We start from the raw sequence: 17,375 nt of genomic DNA, 5'->3' as shown, positions 1-17,375 counted from the left end.
GGTGTGTGGCTGGAGCATGTGCCCTGGAGCAGACACCATTGTTGGGATTCCCATTTCCCCCATGCTCTCACCGAGGCTCTGGGACCAGACTGCCCGGCCTCAAATCCCAACTCTATTCCATGAGGTGCGTGGCTGTGGGCAAGGTACTTAACCATCTAAGCCACAGCATCTTCATTCACGTAATGGAAATAATCATTCTTACCTCATAGGATTGTGGTGAATATTAGATCACTAATATAGAGCATAATTATTATTGCTAATGCAACGCCTTTAATTTGTATTCTAGAAAAATGCCCCAAGTTTACAATTACAAAATGAGAGTAGTTGGACAATGCTTTTAATTGCCTCAAAATAATATATTCCAGACTCCATTGATGTCTACTGCTTAGCAATCCTGTTTCTTGTCTTTCAGGTTGTAATTATGGAAGGAATCAACACCACTGGTAGGAAACTTGTTGCCACCAAACTGTATGAGGTACACAGCGGTACCCCCACTTGCCTCTTGATTTGCTTCAGGCAAAGTATGAAGCTGTCTGTTCTAGAAACTGGTCCTTTTTAGGAGCCCATTTATTTGTTAGTCAGTTCTCCATCTATACGTGGGAGCCTACCCCTAGGCCAGGGGTCAGGAAACTCTTTCTGTAAAGGGCCAGCAGTATCTCTTTTAGACTTTGTAACGGTATGGTCTCTATCACAATGACTCAACTCTGCCTTTGTCTACAAAAGCAGCCCTAGAGGACTCTTAAACAGATGACCATGGCTGTGTTCCAATAAAACTTGATTTAAATAGTGGACTGCAGCCAGATTTGGCTCAGGCATAAGCTTACCTATCCCTGCTCTAGGCAACAATCCTCCAGAGATTTTCATAGAATGCCAGGAAAAGTAGCAAGACACTCTTCTCTCCCATCCTTGCCTAGAAGTACACTGATACTTCAGGCACCTGTTTTGCTCCCACTTATTGCTGGGTGTTTTATGACAGTTGAGTAGTGACCTCCCATTACCTGGGTTTCTTTCTCCTCTGAGCAGTATTGAAAAATGGCAGGTCCCATCAGATCCAAGGAGCAAGGCAGAGGCACATCCTTCTGCTGCCCTCTGGCTCCTCCCCACTGTCCTCCCATCACACACTTGCACCACCCCAACCCGGTGCCCTCCCCTTTCCTTACCAAGGCTATGCCCGGTGCAAGACCTTACTTGAGCTTTTCCCCTGTTTTTAGGGTGTGCCACTTCCATTTTATCAGCCCACTGAAGAAGATGAAGGTGAGTTTTAGTTCAAATATTCTTTTCCCAACAATGAGGGTGATGGACATGAGTCCAGGAGTACAATTTCCCAAGCGGAAGAAAGCTGCTGAAGAGCGATGTGACCAATTGGTGAGGGCACCCCATCAGTGAGTTCGTAGGCTTTTTGTCGCAAGACCCCTGGTCTGAGCCCAGTGAGCATTGGTCATCCTGTTGCCTGAGTTCTGCCTACATGAAGCATGTTGTTTAAAGACTAATGTTTAACGAATATTTTTGAAGATTGTCTTGGAAAGGAAAAAGATGTACGATTTCAAAAAGAATTTTTTTACATGCAGTGTGGGCTGGACATGGTGGCTCACACCTGTATTCCCAACACTTTGGGAGGCCAAGGTGGGAGGATCACCTGAGCCCAGGAGTTGGAGACTAGCCTGGGCAACACAGGGAGACCCTGTCTCTACTAAAAAAAATTTTTTTTTCTTTCTTTTTTTTTTTTTTTAAAAGGAAGAAAGAAAGAAAAAAAAAGAATGAAGAAGAGGAAGAAAAAGGAAGAGAAAAAGAGAGAGAGAGAATGGGAGTATTGCTTTCTTGCCCAGGCTAGAATGCAGTTTAGTAATTGGTATTGAAAACCTCTTTTATACCAATAATTATACTTAATGATGTAGACAGGAAGGAATAAGGGAAGAAAATAACAAACAAGCAGCCAACCAATATTTCATTTAAACCTATGAAATGCTATGCAATTACTGAGGAATGATTTACTTCCAATTATGTAGTCACTTTTGGAATAGGTGTGAGGTGGTAATGTATGTTTTGTGTATTTGAAGTGGAGAGTTCTATAGATGTTTATTAAGTTTATTTGTTCCAGGTCTGAGTTCAAGTCCTGGATGTCCTTGTTAATTTTCTGTCTCGTTGATCTATAGAATCGTTAGCTCTTCTTGTTACATTGATCCTTTTGCCATTATGTAATGTCCTTCTTTGCCTCTTTTGCTCTTTATTGCTTTAAAGTCTACTTTATCAGAGGCGAAAATTGCATCTCCTACTTTTTATTTGTTTGTTTATTTTTACTCTCTGTTTGGTTGGTAAATCTTCCTCCATCCCTTTGTTTTGAGTCTTTGTGTATCGTTGCATGTGAAATGGGTCGGGATGCAGCATACCGATGGGTTTTAGCTTTTTATCCAATTTGAATATATATGAGTTTAATACTGCCATTTGATGCTAGCTGGATGTTTTGCCCATTAGTTGGTGTAAATTTTTCATTGTGTTGATGCTCTTTGCTTTTTGATATATTTTTGGAAAGGCTGATATTGGTTGTTCCTTTATATGTATAGTGCTTCTTTCAGAAGCTCTTGTAAAGCAGGCCTGGTGGTGGTGAAGTCTCTAAGTACTTGTTTGTTCACAAAAGATTTAATTTTTCCTTCGATTGTAAAGCTTAGTTTGGCTGGATATGAAATTCTGGGTTGAAAGTTCTTTTCCTTAAGGATGTTAAATATTGGTCCCCACTCTTTTCTAGCTTGTAGGGTTTCTGCTGAGAGATCTGCTGTAAGTCTGATAGGTTTCCCTTTGTGGGTAACCTGACCTTTCTCTCTGGCTGCCCTTAGTATTTTCTCCTTCATTTCAACCCTAATAAATCTGGCAATTATGTGCCTTGGGGTTGGTCTTCTTGAAGAATATCTTTGTGGTGTTCTCTGTATTACCTGGAGTTGAATATTACCCTGCCTTTAGGTTGGGAAAGTTTTCCTGAATGATATCCTGAAGAGTATTTTCCAACTTGGATTCATTCTCTTCGTCACATTCAGGTACACCTATCAAACGTAAATTAGGTCTTTTCACATAGTCCCATATTTCCTGGAGACTTTTCTCATTCCTTTTTTATCCTTTTTTCTCCAATCTTGTCTTCTTGTTTCATTTCAGTAAGCTGTTCCTCGACATCTGATATCCTTTCTTCTGCTTGATCAATTCGACTGTTTAAACTTGTGCATACTTCGCGAAGTTCTCGTGTTGTGTTTTTTAGCTCCATCAATTCACTTATAGTCCTCTCTAAGTTGTCCATTCTCGTTAGCATTTCGTCAAACCTTTTTTCAAGGTTCTTAGTGTCTTTGCATTGGGTTAGAACAAGTTCTTTTAATTCACAGAAGTTTCTTATCACCCACCTTTTGAAACCTGCTTCTGATAATGGAACACACTCATTCTCCATTAAGCCTTGTTCCGTTGCTGATGAGGAACTGCGATCCCCTGTAGAGGGAGAGGCATTCTGATTTTGAGTATTCTCTGCCTTTTTAGGCTGGTTCCTTCCCTTCATTATATATTTATCCGTCTGTTGTCTTTGTAATTACTGACTTTCTAAGTAGGTCTCTGAGCAGACGCCCAACTTGTTTCCTAGCACTGAAATCTGAGCAATCCACTGCACCAGCCAAAACAGCGGTGTTAAGATTGATGGTGCTTTTCTGCCCGGGAATCTCCGGACTCTGCACCAAGAACTGCCGCACTGAGGCGCCAGCAAAACCACCGCGCCGGCCACAAAAGTCGCCCTGGCGACCCGTGGGGCTCCTCCGCTGGGAATCTCTTAGGACGTGAGCAACAAAAATTCGTCTGAAAGTGTGGCATCCTCTCGTTCTCTGTGCTTTCACTGGGAGCTACGAGCCCAAGCTGCTAGTGATCAGCCATCTTGGATCTCTCTCCTTTTCTGTTTTTGAGACGGAGTTTCACTCTTGTTACCCAGGCTGGAGTGCAATGGCACGATCTCGGCTCACCGCAACCTCCGCCTCCTGGGTTCAAGCAATTCTCCTGCCTTAGCCTCCCGAGTAGCTGGGACTACAGGCATGCGCCACCATGCCCAGCTAATTTTTGTATTTTTAGTAGAGACGGGGTTTCACCATGTTGACCAGGATGGTCTCGATCTCTTGACCTCATGATCCACCCACCTCTGCCTCCCAAAGTGCTGGGATTATAGGCGTAAGCCACTGTGCCCGGCCTTCTACTAAAAATTAAAAAAAATTAGCTGGGCGGTGGTGCATGCCTGTAGTCCTAGCTAATCAGATCAACTTCAGGTAATGAAATCAACCTGGCTGAGATACCAGGAGCCTAAGTTATATAACCAGGGAAGCTTTTGGAAGCAGTTTAACAGGTTGTTAATGAACTTCTTTTGTACAAGAACTTAAAGGAGGCACTCACAGAGATACAGAATAAGACATGGCCCTCACTCTCCAAGCACTCATTGCTGACACTGGGGCTTACATCTCCTGTAGGCTTCTCAGAGCCAAACTTAACCTTGTCCCCTACCCCACCACCACGTGAAACCTACTCTTCCCCTTGAAGGCTCTGTCTCAGTTCATGTATTATTGCTATGGTAGACTGAATTGTAGCCCCAGGAATCCCTGGAACCAGTGAATATTTTACCTTATGTGGTAAAGGAAACTTTTTGGCCGTGTGATTAAGTTAAGGCTGTTGAGATGGGGGAATTAGCCTGAATTGTCAGGTGGGCCCACTATAATCACAAAGGTCCTTATAAGAGGAATGGCAAGAGAATCAGAGTCAGAGCTTAGAAATGTTAAGCTGCTGTGATTTGAGGAAGCCTAAAGAAAAATTTTATTTGCCGGGCGTGGTGGCTTATGCCTGTAATCCCAGCACTTCGGGAGGCTGAGGTGGACGAATCACTTGAGGTCAGGGGTTCGAGACCAGCCTGGCCAACATGGTGAAACCCCATCTTAAAAAAAAATTTTTTTTTTAAAGAAAAATTTTATTTAAAAATAAAAGAGAGAAATGGTAGGCTTCTGGCTTTGCCGATGAAGATGGCGCCATGAACCAGGGAATGGAGGTGGCCTCTGGAAGCTGGAAAAGGCAAGGAAATAGATTCCTCCCTAGAACCTCCAGACAGAAGGAACTCAGCCCTGCCCACACCTTCATTTTAGGATTTTTGACCTCTGGAACTGTAAGATAATAAATTAATGGGCTTTTTTTTTTTTAAATGAGACAGAGTCTTGCTGGAGTACAGTGGCATGATCACAGCTCACTGCAGCCTCAACCTCCCAGGCTCAAGCAATCCTCCCACTTCAGCCTCCCAAGTAGCTGAGACTATAGGCCCAGGAGGTGCACACTACCATGCCCAGCTAATTTTTGTATTTTTTGTAGAAACAGGGTTTCACCATGTTGCCCATGCTGGTCTTGACCTCCTGAGCTCAAGAGATCCTTCCACCTTAGCCTCTCATAGTGCCAGAATTACAGGCTTTGAGCCACCACACCTGGCCAAAATTGTGTTGTTTTAAGGCACTAAGTTTGTGATAACTTGTTATAGCAACAACAAGAAACTAAACAACAGCAATTAAGAAGCCAGGGATCTTTGGATTTTGTTGTCGTAAGCTACAGATACTGACTCAGACTAATAAGAAAGCATGAATTTATTAGGGGAGATCCAGATAGCTCACAGACTGGACAAGTGGCTAGAAACCCAGGCTTGGAACCGGGATGAGAACCCAAGAACTCTAGCATCCAGGTAGCAGGAATTCCCCTGCTGTCTCATCTGGGCCCCTCGGCTGGAATAGTAGCTCCAACCTTTTTTCTCTCCTTGGATAGTTCACCTCAAGATTGCAGACCCTGGGAGGAGAGTATGAATGGCCTAAACTGGGTCATGTGCCTGCCCTTGGCTAGAGGAAGACAGAGCACCCAATTTACAGCCCTATGTGGACTGCCTTGTGGAGAGGAGGGCTGATTCTCCAAAAGGAAAGCAGCTGCTGTTAGACAAAGGGCAAAGCGTGATAGGTGGCCCCTGTACCCCGTCACCCTGGAGTCTCCTGTTCCAGGCCTTTGACCCCAGCAAGTCTCTCTGAGCTCTTCAGTACCATCCATTCTCCAGCCACACTGGACCACCAGACATTTCCTAACACTGACCACACCCAGGTCTCAATGCTGTTCTGTACCCTGCCTTGCCCTTGATCCCCAAAAATTCTCAAAAGTGTAAGCAAATCCTACCTTGTACATTCTTTCTGACTGCCACTTTCCTGGAATCTTTCATGTGCACTGCTCGTAAAGTGCCGACTGCGTGTTCCAGGTATTGGCGTACCTGTCTGTCTCTGCCTCTACCACCTCATGGAGTGTTCTTGGAGGATGGACATGAGGTCTTCCTCACCTTGGGTCCCCAGAGTTGCACACATAAAGGACTCAATGAGTTGAATCCTGTGGCATTTTCCCCTAATTGTCCTTTCTCCTCCCACCATTCTAATGCCAATCCTCTTCTAATCAAGACCCACAATCCTCTGTCTTAGACTTTGAGCAAACCATGGTGCTGGTTGCCTGTGGGCCATACACCACATCTGACAGCATCACATATGACCCCCTCCTCGATCTGATTGCCGTCATCAACCACGACCGGCCAGATGTCTGCATCCTGGTAAGACGCACCAGTGGGAAAGCTGAGGAGATGGCCTTGGAAAATGGTTTTAATGCAGCTCTAAATTTTTAGGAAGCATGTCAGTTCCTCCTCCTCTTAGAAAATATCTTTTCATTCATTATGTCTTTGGAGAGGTATACATGATCTATAGGCCTTCACTAAATTAAAAAACCCAACTTTGGCTGGACGCAGTGGCTTATGCCTGTAATCCTAGCACTTTGGGAAGCTGAGGTGGGTGGATCACTTGAGGGCAGGAGTTCTAAATCAGCTTGGCCAACATAGTGAAACCCTGTCTCTACTAAAAATACAGAAAAATTAGCCGGGTATGGTGGCAGGCACCTGTACTCCTGGCTACTCGGTAGGCTGAGGCAAGAGAATCGCTTGAACCTGGGAGGTGGAGGTTGCAGTGAGCCAAGATTGCACTACTGCCCTCCAGCCTGGGCAACAGAGCAAGACTCCATCCCAAAAAATAATAATAATAATAAAAAATAAAAGTTCAACTTTTTTTTTTACCACCCTTCATTGATTTTACAGTATTCTTACCTCTTTCTCATTACTCCAACTTCTGAACTAATCTCTTTTTAAAGCTGAAAATACTGTTAGTATGGTGGTCAATTTTCCTTGCTAGGTTTAGAAAGTCAGAAAAAAGTCCAGTGTGCAGAGCAAGACTCTGTCGCCTAGACTGGAGTGCAATGATGCAATCTCAGCTCACTGCAGCCTCCACCTCTTGGGCTCAAGTGATCCTACCCTATCCTCCCTGCCTCAGTCTTCCCAATAGCTTGGACTACAGGCACATGCCACCACGCCTAATTTTTGTATTTTTTGTAGAGACAGGGTTTCACCATATTGCCCAGGCTGGTCTTGAACTCCTGGGCTCAGCCTCCCAAAGTGCTAGAATTACATGCGTGAGCCACTGCATGATTACAGCCGTGAACCCAATGTTATAGGGGACAACAGTGCTGGTTATGGGGCCCTGGGAGCCTCCCTCCATCTGGGGCACACATGCTTCTGCCTGTGAAATTGGCTTGGTGCCCCCGCCAGCCCATTTGCTAGCTGTCCCCAGGCTCTACAGGCAGCCTTGGAGGGATACATGGGCCCTGGGCAGAGAACTGTCAGAAGAGGTGAGCTGAAGTCATTCACAGACACATGTGATTCTGATTTGTTCTTTTGATGTCTTTGTTTCTCCCCTTGCAGTTTGGCCCTTTCCTGGATGCTAAGCATGAACAAGTGGAGGTGAGTGACTCAGGCTGGGGCGGGAAGGGCTCCTGGGTACTTGCATTCAATCAGGCTCTCACTTTTCATTTTTTAGTGTTTATCCCACTTTATCCCACATCTGTAACAAACACATTAATTCCTGTGGCTAATCAGAAAATCATTTTAGCAGGGCACTTTATTAATAAAGATCTTGAATCCAAGTGCTTTCTTTCACTGGAATATAAGGCTGTCTGGAAGCTAGGGAAGGGACATATAAATATATTAGTACCGATGTTCCTTTGTTTGTGATGCCTGGTGCTAAGGCACAAGAGCACTAGCACAAATGCAGGTGCTGAGTCACAGGCTGCCCTATGAAAGTACCTATCCTGGCCAATACCCCAAGCTTATAACTCATATCTTGCTATCCTTTGCATAAAACACGAATGGGCCTTGCTGGGACATCTCCATGGCTGAGGTCTGGAACCTCTGATCCTTTGTCTCATGATATTTTACCTTCCATGGAAAATATTTCAAAGCACTCTTCCTTTTAGTCTCTCTCAGACTGCATTCAAGAGGATTAATTCCCACATCTCCTCTCCTGCCTTTGACCAAACTTAGCTCCTTAAGACAAAGACCACATCTTTTTCTTTGCATCTCCTTCAGCTTGTAGCACAACAGCTGGCATCTGTGGGTCACCTAACAATGTTAAACAAGTGAATAAACACCAAACATCTGCCTTCTAAATCTATCTCCTTTCCTTTCTTGCAGAACTGTCTACTGACAAGTCCATTTGAAGACGTTTTCAAGCAGTGTCTACGAACAATTATTGAAGGCACAAGAAGGTCAGAATTCAAAATACTGGACAGAACCTTAAGCTTCCTAGGTTTATCCAGAGCTTCCCATTAAGAAACTGAAACTGGGCCAGGCGCGGTGGCTCACGCCTGTAATCCCAGCACTTTGGGAGGCTGAGGTGGGTGGATCACAAGGTCAAGAGATCGAGACCATCCTGGTCAACATGGTGAAACCCCGTCTCTACTAAAAATACAACAAATTAACTGGGCATGGTAGCGCGTGCCTGTAATCCCAGCTACTCAGGAGGCTGAGGCAGGAGAATTGCCTGAACCCAGGAGGTGGAAGTTGTGGTGAGCCGAGATTGCGCCATTGCACTCCAGCCTGGGTAACAAAACTCCGTCTCAAAAAAAAGAAAAAAAAAAAAAAGAAACTGAAACTGTTTAAAAGTCGTGGCAGGGCCAGGTGCAGTGGCTCATGCCTGTAATCTCAGCACTTTGGGAGGCCGAGGTGGGCGCATCACCTGAGGTTAGGAGTTCAAGACCAACCTGGCCAACTTGGTGAAATCCTGTCTCTGCTAAAAGTACAAAATTAGCCAGGCGTGGTGGTGGGCACCTGTAATCTCAGCTACTTGGGAGTCTGAGGCAGAAGAATCACTTGAACCCAGGAGGCAGAGGTTGCAGTGAGCCAAGATTGTACCATTGCACTCCAGCTTAGGCAAAAAGCAACACTCTGTCTCAAAAAAAAAAGCTGGGCACAGTGGCTCACACTTGTAGTCCCAGCACTTTGGGAGGCTGAGGCAGGCGGATCTCCTGAGGTCAGGAGTTCAAGACCAGCCTGACCAACATGTGAAACCCCATCCCTACTAAAAATACAAAATTGGCCAGGCATAGTGGTACATCTCTGTAATCTCAGCTACTTGGGAGGCTCAGGCAGGAGAGTCACTTGAACCCAGGAGGCGGAGGTTGCAGCGAGCCGAGATTACGCCATTGCACTACAGCCTGGCAACAAGAGTGAAACTCTGTCTCAAAAAAAAAAAAAAGATCACGGTAGTTCCTATTCTTTTCTTCTTTTTGAACTACTGAGATCAGATAGAACCCTTGAACTTGAAGTGCAGACACCAAGTTAAGAGGCATTTTTGTAAAACACAAAGATAAACATACTTGAAAGGACAAGATCTCACTCTTCCATTGCTCTTTTTCTTCTATACTTCGTTCCTTTTCTCACTCCCTCTTGTATAAACTAATATTCCACGGGAATCTTCCCAGGATGGTTTTGAGAAGTGTTTGGTGACTTACACAGTGAAATCCTGTGAGACCCAAAACATCTGGTTGTGTAAGCGATTGTTTTGGGTGAGCCCAAGTTCCTCCCAAGTCAGTGCTTCCCCAGGGTACGTGGGACACCACCAGTGGCTAGAGCCGGTGGTGGCAGAAACTCTCAGTGAGGGTGGGGCCTTGAATCCTTGCCATAGACCAAACGGAAGAAACTGTGAGAAGTCACAGCAGTGAAGCGAGAGCTGTGCAGTTCCCATCTGAGAGGAAAGTCACTGTTCTGGGAAGAGGCTGAAGCTGGGAGTGGAAAGTTACTCAGAAACCTGACATCCTCCATTCCTGTCCCTTTTCCCCAGTGCCAGGTTTGAAAGAAGTTGGTATAGGTGGTAGGTCTCCTCACAAGATCTATGTGCCTGTAGCTGAGCTAATAAAATACAAATGTTCCCGAGGCTAAGCTTTTAAAAACAAGTCTATCACAAAGGTGTTTTTTTAAAACAAGATGTCTAATCTTCCACCTTGTAGCTGTGAGAACTTATCCCAGAGTCGCTAAGTCGTAAGACTACCTTCTTGTACCAGCAGCATGGGCCAGGATGGCAGGTGTCACAGCTGGAATAAAGAGCACCCCCCAATTCACCCCAGAATCAGAGACTTGGGTTGTGCTGGTGACAACAATGGCTGGTTCTGCCCCTTCCTCCCTCCCTCCCTCCCTCCCTCCAATGAAGGTGACATAAGTGCCTTCCCTCTTCTTCCCCAGATGTGTGTGATCCTGATCAAGTTCATCAAGGCTGGAGAGTGCTTAGAACTCCTCAGGAGATAAGCCCCCAAAACACATGAGCAAGGCTGTGTTCTCCTTTTGTCAGCCCTTGGGAACAGGGAGGGACCGTGTCGCAGTGCCCTAACTCTGGCTGGGTGCTTTCAGTTTTAGGTTGGGTTCTGTTTTTGGTTCCTTACCCCATGTGGTATTGACAGCAGTGATAGAAAGCATAGATGAGGCATTGTTCCACTGGGGGTGAGAGCCCAGCACCACCAGGCACTTTCATCTACGGCCAGTGTGTGCCACGGGGCAGGGGGAGCTGCCCCACCCTTCTAGAAACAGTATATAAATGGTCCTTGGGCAGAGAATTTCTTTTTATTCCTGAGAGGTCAGAAATGCAGAGCATTAAGCTGATTCATCATTAGTAAAAGTCAGAGCCAGGCAGGGTGCTGTGGCTCATGCCTGTAATACCAGCACTTTGGGAGGCTGAGACAGGCAGATCACTTGAGGTCATGAGTTCAAGACCAGCCTGGCTAACATGGCAAAACCCCTCTCTACTAAAAATACAAAAATTAGCCAGACTTGTTGGTGGGTGCCTGTAGTCCCAGCTACTCACGAGTCTGAGGCAGAAGAATCACTTGAACTGGGGAGGCAGAGGTTGCAGTGAGCCAAGATTGCATCACTGCACTCCAGCCTGGGTGACAGAGCAAGACTGCATCTCAAAAAAAAAAAAAAAAAAAAAAGCCAGAGCCAGTGAGAAAGCACCTCAGAGGAAGCAAGCAGAGCCTGCAGTTCTCATCCTGTTTGCGGGAGCAGCTGGAGGACCCTCCCACCATGACGTATGAGGTTGTGCAATGCTGAGCATAGTTGGGATTTTTTTCTGATCCCTCCTTCTATAGCCAGTTTCTAACCATGAGCAGGAAGGCTGTTTCCTCATTAACTATTCCTCTTCCAAAGCCTACACTGAAATAGGGCAGTTTTGTCCCTGGACAGCAGCCAGCTGCACCTCAGCCCTTTGTGTTCATCACAGACGTCAAGCCCTTGAGATCTGGAGCACAGATTGTCCCATTCAAGTTACCCCGTGGCCTGTTTACCAGACCCTGACACCCAAATGGTGAACTGGAGCATCATAGTGAGCTTCTCAGTGTCAAAGGGACTATAATGAATATGCAAACACCTTTGGTCTCAGAAGTCTGATTTTCTGTTATAGAAGGCTCAGTTCATACTCTGAGAGGACACCACAAACAGTGATAAGGGTGACAGCTGTCACCAGCACCTTTATCACATGTGAAAATGTACGTACATCTGGGAAGTCTACACATTTTAAGCAAGAGAAGGAGATGGAAATGAGAGTTATTGGTGGATTTTAAACATGCCCGCAAAGTAACACTTTATACCTATTTGATTTATAAAGACCCCTCTGCCAAGGTCAGCTAAGGGAACCAAGGAAACAGGGCTTTTTTTCTCTTTTGTGTGACTGGGAAAAATAAATAGTTAAAACTTTTTTCTTTATTTGTATGTTGTAACCCTAGAGATTCTCCTGCCTCTATCAAAAGAAACATCTGCTGTCATCTGTGCTTTTACTGTTGCTGTTAAATATTTCTTTCATTTTCGCAAGGCAGCCCTCTGAGAAATAGAAAATCAGGGCATTACTTCCATGTGTGAGAGGGGAGGGGTGCGATGGCTTAGGGAGAGGCCACTTGGGCTTTGCCACATCCCGCTAGAAATGTCCGTATCTTGGTTGTCCAGTGATTGTGGTCCAGTGTTCAGTCAGCCAGAAGGTTTCAGCTGGATCTTCTAAATACAAAGGCAGGCCAGGCACGGTGGCTTACGCCTGTAATCCCAACACTTTGGGAAGCCAAGATGGGTGGATCACTTGAGGCCAAGAGTTCGAGACCAACTTGGCCAACATGGTGAAACCCCGTCTCTACTAAAAATACAAAAATTAGCTGGATATAGTGGTGTGCACCTGTAGTTACAGCTACTCGGGAGGCTGAGACACGAGAATTGCTTGAACCCAGGAGATGTAGGTTGCAGTGAGCCCAGATTGCACCACTGCACTCCAGCCTGGGTGACAGAGTAAGACTCTGTCTCAAAAAAAAAAAAAATACAAAGGCAGTCTCAAGGTCTTTTTAGCATGCCTGCCTTCTCCCTAAGAAAGATGCCCCAGCTCTGCGCACTCTACCAGGGTGTGGCAGGGAGACTGTTTAATGCCTGCAAGGTACACCTGCTTAGAAGGTGTAATGAGTCTGAGCTGTGGTTTAAACTCTGGCTCTGAGGCTGTGATTCTCTATTCACATCCTTGTCTTTCTAGATTTTCTAGATCTCAATTTCTTCTCCCCTTTTTCTGCCAAACAATAGTCTCCATCCTCTCAGTAGAGAGCCACAGAGAACAACAAGAAAGTGTCCCAGGCCATCTGAGCCTCATCCAGATGGATGGGTGTGAATTAGGACAAATTGTCCTTCACTCCCAGGGTCCCATGGGAAACAACATCTCTGTTCACAACAGAGTGTAATTCTGAACTGCCTCCCTGGGAGTGGGCTCTTTGCCTCCAGCCCTGATGCCTTCCGCCTGGTGCCCAGCTGTTCTAACTCAACTCCACTCGCTTTTCTCCTTCTGTTTGTTCTTTTGACAAACTAGCTCCGGCTCCCACCTTGTCTTCGTCCCATCATTGAGAGATGTGCACCATGAGCCTGTGTACCCCCAGCCACCTTTCAGCTTCTCCGATCTGTCTCGAGAGGACAAAAAGGTAGCAGTACCCACTCCTTGACCAGCAGGCCGCCAGAATCCAGCATGCCTTCGCCACCAGCCCTGGCCCTGAAGGGGAGGGTGGAGAGGCCTCTTTAAGGCACGCCTACAGCCTGAATCTTAAACTCCTTTTTTTAAACAGGCAAACGTGTTTATAAGTTTGCTGTATGTTAGTTTGGTACCCCTTTCCGTGGTCCCCCCAGCCCTCAGACAACCCCCACTTTCATGGGAAGATGTTTCTAGCTTTGGTATACAAATGTTTGTTTCAACCCGTTCTCATTTTAGCAAGTACACTTTGTGTCGGAGCCCTGCAGCCTCTCCATAAACGGAGTGATCTTCGGCTTGACGTCCACGGATCTGCTGTTCCACCTGGGGGCCGAGGAGATCAGTAGGTAAGAAGCGTGTTCCAGCCCCAAGCAGGACAACTGGCTCCCTGGTCCCGGCCCTTTCTGCAGCCAAGAAAATCAAGGGGCTTCTTGACGGTCTTGACCAGAGAGTCCTGAAGGCAGTAAGTTGTGTCAGACTCTGGCTGTCTGAGTTTCTCTCTACCCAAGGGGAGGGCTTGGATGCATTAGTTTCTGTTACCACCTCTCTAAACTGCATTTGAGACCCCAAAGAGCCATGTCCTTTCTGTCTTTGCACTTAAAGGCATCGAAATTCATCTGCATTTTCTTTTCTGCTCCCCTTTTATTTATTTCCCAAATTTGTGACCTTCTCTGAAGGGTTTTCTTCGTTTCCAGCACAATATCCAGCTCTGCAGAGAATCAGGCCCTGCCAAATTTGTTGAGTTGAAGTTGGGTAGCTCCGTTCTGCCATCATCCTTGATGGGAAGGGGCATGTGAAGAGAATCACATGTTCAGCGAGATGGGTGTGGCTGCTTGGCTGAGGTTTGAGATTCGGGTCAGCCTGGCTACCCGCCTGCCTCGTGGTGGTGCCAACTTTGCACCCTCTTGCCCAGTAAGGTGCTGGCTAATGGCCTTCCTCGATCTTGATTATGAGGGATTCCTGTGCTTTCATTTCTCAACCCACTGTCCTGCGTCCCTTCTCATGTGGGAACAGACCCAGCTCTTTGACGGTGGGTCCCTAAACTTCCCCAGAGGCAGCCTTTTGTCACTGGGCCTTGGCCATTTAGCTTCTCTGGTTTATTAAATCCTCCCGTCCTCCCTGAAGAGAAATGGGCTGAAAAACAGCATTCTTTGTTCACACTTTCCTTTCTTTCCCAGTTCTTCTGGAACTTCAGATAGATTCAGCCGAATACTCAAGCACATCCTGACCCAGAGGAGGTGAGCTTGCCACTGGGACCCCCGACTATGGAGACAGTGCCTTGGGGTCATGGCACTATGACAGGCATGATTGTGAGAGCCTTCACTTTACCCTGTGATGACAAGCCTGCATTCTGCACCCGCACCACACACACACACAGAAAAAGTCACCTGTGGACACCAGCAGTGCGGAAGCCAGTACCTAGGGGGACTCTGTCTGAGAAGGGGCCGCTTGGTCAACTGTTGCTGACCGTTTCTCTCTGTCTCTGTAGCTACTACCCGCTCTATCCGCCCCAAGAAGACATGGCCATTGACTACGAGACATTCTATGTCTATGCACAGCTGCCTGTCACTCCAGATATCTTCATCATCCCGTCAGAGCTGAGGTACTTTGTGAAGGTAGGTTTGAACTCTGCTTTTTCCCAGAAACATAGAACCCAGCCTTTGAGTTTCCCTTCTAGACGACCTGGTGCTCACCCCTCATGGGTCTGATGATGGGGATGGGGCCTCTAGCAACCTGCCCTGGGGCCTTGTTTCTTTGGGGAAGGTGGTGGGACCAGAAAACAAACAACTCCGTCAGTAAAACACTTTAGTAAACCTGAAAACTGGGAGTGTCCCCTGCTCCCTCCTCCCTCCCCAAGAGAACAGGAGCCCAGGTAACTAGGAAGGTCCACAAATGAGGACTTTGACCAGGCCACATCCAGGTGACCTGGGGAAGATTCCGTATATATACTTGCCTGTCCTCTGCCCCCAGATTCTGAAATGACCTCCAGGTCGGCTCAGCTGGGAATACCTTGAAGAAGCTATTGGGTCATTCTGATCTCTGCCACCCGTAAACCCTGCCTGCCTTAGATTTAGGTCTCATCCAGGGAATCCCAGACCAGTCTCCCTCTTGCCAAATGAGAGCCAGTTCAACCTCAAGCGGTTTAAAAAAAACTTTTTCACATGGGAAAGTAGTAAACAGCTAGATCAGGTTTGTCTCCAAGTTTGGGAGCTGATTGTCATTCTGCCAAGTCACCTCATTCTTCTGTTTGAAAGACTTAAAAGGAATTCAGAGTTTTCTAGCAACAAGTTAACATGTGACTGAGGCCGGGCGCAGTGGTTCACACCTGTAATCCCAGCACTTTGGGAGGCTGAGGCTGGTGAATCACCTGAGGTCAGGAGTTCAAGACCAGCCTGGCCAATATGGTGAAACCCCATCTCTACTAAAAATCTAAAAATTATTCCTGGCTATGAACTTCCAGCTATGAGCTTTTTAAATTATTATTAAAAAATAAATAAATAAATACAAAAATTAGCCAGGTGTGGTGGGGTGTGCCTGTAATCCCAGCTACACGGGAGGCTGAAGCAGGAGAATCTCTAGAACCCAGGAGGCAGAGGCTACAGTGAGCCAAGATCGTGCCACTGCACTCCAGCCTGGGCAACAGAGTGAGACTCCATCTCAAAAAAAAAAAGAGTGACTGAAAATATGTCTGGTTGTTTTCCTGCCTTCATTTCCATTTTCTAAAACCCTCTTTGGGGTCCAGCCATCTGATGTCACTTTTTCACATTGGCCCCCAGTTAGTTGAGGCTTTCCAAACCCGTCTCCTCTTCTCTCCTCCCCAGGACGTCCTTGGCTGTGTCTGTGTGAACCCCGGGCGCCTCACCAAAGGGCAGGTGGGAGGCACCTTCGCCCGACTCTACATCAGGAGGCTGGTGGCAGACGGGGCAAAGAGGCAGAGTCCTTGTGTTGCTGCGCAGGTCGTTAGGATCTGAGCCTTCTGTCTTCTACTGTTCTCTGCTGTGTGGGCTCTTACAGTCTTAGCCAAGAGCCAAGACATAGCCCTGTGACAAGGTGAACAGTTGGGTGGTAAAGGAGAGAGGAGCCAGCCAGGAAGGGGCAGCTGTGGGGACCAGGCCCAGCAGGGAGGGCTCGCGCAGCCTGGCCTGCCTGTGAGTTGAGCCTCTCCTGGAAGGAAGCTCTTACTTCTCAGTGCATGTTCGATGTCCAGAAGTAAGCCAGCCGCGGATACCATCCGCTCAGAAAAGGCGAGAAGGCTTAGTGATTTTCTACATGAATCAACACAGAAACAACTTTTGGAGAAATAAAAATAAATTCTGAGTGTGACTTCTGAGTTTGATCTTTCTTCTACTTTCTTTTTCCTGGTAGTAGACAAAGAATGTTGCCTATTTGACCTACGTCCAGAGAAAGCAGAGTGTTGGTCACACTGGGTTTCTGTCTAGCCCCAGGCCTGTCCAGTGGGTAACTCAGCCCCACCCCTCATCCCCACAAGGCCCCAGCGACCTCTCTACTGCAGAGGTGCCCTGGGTGGGCCCTGGAACCGGGCTGCAGCACAAGCAGCTGGCTGCCTGCCTGGCCCTCCCTGCGTGGTTCCTCACATGCACGCTGTGGTCCCAGCTTGACCTCTCCATCTGGAGGGGGCAGCCTTGCTGGGCTGTTCCCAAGCTGGAGTCCTGGTGGCAGCTGCTTTGCCAAGTCGCGCAGTAGCCAAGGCTTGCCTGCAGCCCAGAACACTCAGACAGGTCAGGCCTTCCAGGGTTCACAGCACACCCCATTCCCCTGTGTCCTGGCATCTGGGGAAAGGCTGTCACTGGCCAGATGGAGTGGCTTCCTGCCCTAAGCTAGCAGGCTGACCTGCCTCACATGCCAGAGCCAAGACTGCAAACCCCAGCTGTCAGGGCAGGGAAGTGGGCAAGGGGGCAGCAAGCTGCTGGTGGCTGTGCCTTGACTCAGAAATAA

General features: G+C 47.0%; 1 protein-coding gene across 2 annotated transcripts in view; it reads left to right on the top strand.

Annotated features, from left to right (window-relative positions):
• POLA2 (DNA polymerase alpha 2, accessory subunit) overlaps window positions 1–16,742 on the top strand; it is a 36,912-nt gene extending 20,170 nt beyond the window's left edge. For both annotated transcript variants that reach the window (XM_012462995.3, XM_012462994.3), the window contains exons 9-18: window positions 413–475; window positions 1,212–1,254; window positions 6,492–6,616; window positions 7,811–7,849; window positions 8,579–8,652; window positions 13,266–13,374; window positions 13,659–13,765; window positions 14,597–14,656; window positions 14,908–15,034; window positions 16,241–16,742. In XM_012462995.3, the coding sequence (XP_012318418.1) occupies window positions 413–475; window positions 1,212–1,254; window positions 6,492–6,616; window positions 7,811–7,849; window positions 8,579–8,652; window positions 13,266–13,374; window positions 13,659–13,765; window positions 14,597–14,656; window positions 14,908–15,034; window positions 16,241–16,390 (897 nt within the window). In that variant the 3' untranslated portion in view covers window positions 16,391–16,742. The remainder of the gene's footprint in view (window positions 1–412; window positions 476–1,211; window positions 1,255–6,491; window positions 6,617–7,810; window positions 7,850–8,578; window positions 8,653–13,265; window positions 13,375–13,658; window positions 13,766–14,596; window positions 14,657–14,907; window positions 15,035–16,240) is intronic.
• Window positions 16,743–17,375: the final 633 nt, after the last annotated feature.

Source organism: Aotus nancymaae, unplaced genomic scaffold, assembly GCF_030222135.1.
Source record: "Aotus nancymaae isolate 86718 unplaced genomic scaffold, 86718_ANA_hifiasm-v0.15.2.pri h1tg000059l, whole genome shotgun sequence".
NCBI classification, from domain to species: Eukaryota; Metazoa; Chordata; class Mammalia; order Primates; family Aotidae; genus Aotus; species Aotus nancymaae.
Note: the sequence above shows the minus strand (reverse complement) of the source record. Positions and strands in the feature narration are given on the sequence as shown.